Source organism: Engystomops pustulosus, chromosome 5 (assembly GCF_040894005.1).
Source record: "Engystomops pustulosus chromosome 5, aEngPut4.maternal, whole genome shotgun sequence".
Lineage (NCBI taxonomy): Eukaryota > Metazoa > Chordata > Amphibia > Anura > Leptodactylidae > Engystomops > Engystomops pustulosus.
In genome coordinates, this window is record NC_092415.1 from 668,031 (window position 1) to 671,830 (window position 3,800).

Consider the following 3,800-nt stretch of genomic DNA (forward strand, 5'->3'; position numbering starts at 1 on the left):
ACCCCGGCCTCAGGGTGATGCCACACGTTTTTGGTCACTTTTTAAGCAGTCTGTCCAAAAAAACGCATGTGTTATTAACCCCATACATTTTTGGACGGACTGTGCGTTTTGCTGCTTACAACCTGTTTTTATCTATAAAGATTATCGGGGGGGGGGGGGCATTGTGTCCGGCGTCTCCTCTGTTCTGTTTTGGGGTTCCTGTTCCTCCCATGTGTAGCGCAGGGGTGCACAGCCGCCCCCTCTGGTATCACACCCGGAGCTGTACTCACTGTTCTGCTGTTGGCTGACGCCTTCTAGTAACTTGTTATCTCTGTTCTCCTCTTCCTCCAGGATGGATCTCGTGTGGTCTCTGGTTCTGCTCGGATCTCTGGCGCTGACCCTGGGGTGTTCTCCTGTACCTGGAGGTGAGGTCTGGGGTCCCTTGACACCAGGGGGTGCAGTTCTTGGTTGGGGGACCCCTGGGTCTTGTAGTCCGGTGTGTGGCTGCGGCTCGTTCCGGCAGTTTTCGTGCATTTGTTTCCGCAGATCTTTTTATGGCGACGTTTCTATAAACCTTCACCAATTCCTGGAGTTATTCCTGGCGCACATGAGCTTTACTGGTGATGCGCCCAATTTATAGTAACTGTCACCCCTGCCCCCCCCAAAGTCTCTACATTATTATATATTTATGTGACTAGTCAGGATCCATCAACCCGAACATTAAAGGGATCGTCCACTTTCAGCAAATAATGATTTGTGTAATGAAGTTCTACAATTCTCCAATTTACTTTCTGTATCAATTATCCAGTCTTCTAGATCTCTGCTTGCTATCATCCTATAGGAAGCTTCTATGTTTACTTCCAGGGGACAGAAATCTGGTCATGTGATGTCACACAGATGCATGGCTCGTTCTGTCCCTGGTCGTGTGATGTCACACAGGTGCATGGCTCGTTCTGTCCCTGGTCATGTGCTGTCACACAGGTGCACGGCTCGTTCTGGTCCTGTGATGTCACACAGGTGCACGGCTCGTTCTGTCCCTGGTCCTGTGATGTCACACAGGTGCACGGCTCGTTCTGTCCCTGGTCCTGTGATGTCACACAGGTGCACGGCTCGTGGTGTCACACAGGTGCACGGTTCGTTAGTATTGGAGTAATCAGAGCTGTGTGGTAGAATGAGCCGTGCACCTGTGTTACAATGGACAGTTTTCTATCCACTGGATAAAGTACAGCAAGCAGAGATCTCAAACTGTGGAATTGATATAGAAAGTATATTGGAGAATTGTATAACTTATTTGCTGACAGTGGAGGATCCCTTTAATATTGCAGCTTCCCATCTGAGCTATAGACTCTCTGCTGTCACTGGAAATGTATTACTAAGGGCTCCAATAGTGACATCTTCATGCCCTGGATGTGGTGGTGACCCCCGTGGTATCTGTGGTCACCCGGCTCTGAGCTCAGGCGGGTTGTGGCCTCCGGTGTAGCCCTGGATTTGTGGATGTGGTGGTGACCCCCGTGGTATCTACGGCCCCCGGCTCTGAGCTCAGGCGCGTTGTGGCCTCCGGTGTAGTCCTGGATGTGTGGATGTGGTGGTGACCCCCGTAGTATCTGTGGTCACCCGGCTCTGAGCTCAGGCGGGTTGTGGCCTCCGGTGTAGTCCTGGATGTGTGGATGTGGTGGTGACCCCCGTAGTATCTGTGGTCACCCGGCTCTGAGCTCAGGCAGGTTGTGGCCTCTGGTGTAGTCCCGGATGTGTGTGGTGGTGGTGACCCCCGTGGCCCCCTCCGTAGCGCAGCACATCCGGGGCGGTTGTAAAGCGACACTTCTTTGCATCTTCTTGTCTCCTCTCGTTTCCTCAGCAATAAACCTGGCGAGGAATGGAGAAGCCTCCCAGGACTCTGACTACACGGTGTCCTCAGTGATGGGTTATGCCAGGAACGCCATAGATGGAGTCAGTAATACAGACTACGAGAAGGGATCCTGCACCCACACAGCCGGCATCAACCCTCCATGGTGGAAGCTGGACCTGAGGAGGTCCTACAAGATATCAAGTGTTGTCCTAACAAACAGACAGGATTGTTGTCCGGAGAGACTGCTGGGAGCGGAGGTCCAAATCGGGAACTCGCCCGACAACAACAACCCAGTGTAAGATCCTTAGTTCAGACAACATTGGGCTCAGGATCCGTGATCCACCAGAGGAACTGGGGAGGAGCTTCTAAATCATCCGACCCTCCAGCGCCAGGGAGCGTTCACATGCTCAGGTTTTCAGATCCAGTTTTCGATGTGCAAACCAAGAGTGGACTGGAAGAGGAGTAACACCTCCCAATGATGTGTAATCCCGTTATCAGCCACACCGGATCTGGCCATCTAAAACTGCATCTAAAAAACTGAATGTGTGACCAGGTTTTATATTTGTTTGGTTTTTTTATTGTAAATTTTGGAGCATAAAATGTTCCCATGCAGAATTTTTTTCTTTTATTGTGGACGTCATCTACAATGTGAGTTTTATCCATGAAACTTTTGCCCATAAATACATATTGTGCCCATACATGCGGCTACAAAGAGCAGCTTGGGGCGGGGTCCAGGGTCTGACATTGATCTATTTTCATGATTGTATCCGGATTTGTTACAACTTGCCCAAATGTGACAGATGAAGCCATAACCAGTTCATGTTGGTTCCTCCTCCAGGTGCGGGACGGTCACGAGTGTCGGGAATCCCTCCATATTGTTCTGCTGTAATGGGATGGAGGGTCAGTACGTCAGCGTGGTGATCCCGGGGCGCCCCATGTGGCTGACGCTGTGCGAGGTGGACGTCTATGAAGACCTGACCACAAAGGACAACAAAGTCTGCTGGTAGCTGGAGAGAGCTGATGAACTTCATGTTCTCCTCAACATTGGCAGCAACGTCCAGATCTTTGTCTTCATCTTGAAATCCACGAGGAGTTTCCCAGTGATAACAATTATTTGGGGAATATAAAGACCTTGTTCTACACCGAGACTTCTGTGTTTAGTGAACCTCAAGAATAAATGTCTTCTCATTGGTCCATGTCCATTGGGTTTTGTCATCCACAACAGAAGCGCCTGACAGGACCTTACATCTTGGTATTTTGTGGGTCAGAGAAGGTATTGGTTATTTAGTGGTTTTACACAGAAATGAATAATAAAATATCCGGATAATATGGAAAATGTAACATACAAAATATGGAGGAGCCACTAATACATCATACTCCCGTATACGCCACAAAGTCAGAGTCAAAGATATAGAATTAGTGCTCTACTCCTTATACTGTTTGTCAAATGGCGAGAGCCTCTCACCACCTCTTCATGGACTGGAAATAAAAGATATCCCTGACTCCTTGCATCGCCAATCGTCCTACTTTAGTGGGTTGAGACACAGTCCTGGTCTTGTTACCGTGTCCGCGGTGTGTTCCCGATCCTACATCAGGGGGTATGCGGAAGGATGGGGCAGATTGCCAGGTTCAAAAGGGAAATAGTATTTATTGTATATACTCACACATTCCAGTTTAATAGCACGCATATAGTAAAAGCATAAGACGCCTAAAACACCTCGCCCGACCCAGGTTTCACCTATTCAGGCTTCTTCCAGGGCATCACATACACCGACACAAAACCATTTTTTTTTATGCGGATACTGGGGCGTGGAGTAATCGGACATGAGGCTACTAGTCGCGGCTACTCCACGCCCCAGTAACCACGTTACTCCGCCTACCAGGTAATCTTCGGCGCACAGCTCCTGGTGGCTGCGCGCCCCCCCGCGGCTCCGGGGCCGGAACTACTGCGCATGCGCAGTAGCCCGGAGACTCG

At 49.9% G+C, this 3,800-nt stretch overlaps 1 protein-coding gene across 1 annotated transcript; it reads left to right on the forward strand.

Annotated features, from left to right (window-relative positions):
• Window positions 1-298: 298 nt before the first annotated feature.
• On the forward strand, window positions 299-3,016 carry LOC140132327 (fucolectin-4-like). Its single transcript, XM_072150977.1, has 3 exons — window positions 299-404; window positions 1,835-2,120; window positions 2,664-3,016. The coding sequence occupies exons 1-3, from the start codon at window positions 332-334 to the stop codon at window positions 2,830-2,832; spliced, it is 528 nt and encodes a 175-aa protein (XP_072007078.1). The 5' UTR covers window positions 299-331; the 3' UTR covers window positions 2,833-3,016.
• Window positions 3,017-3,800: the final 784 nt, after the last annotated feature.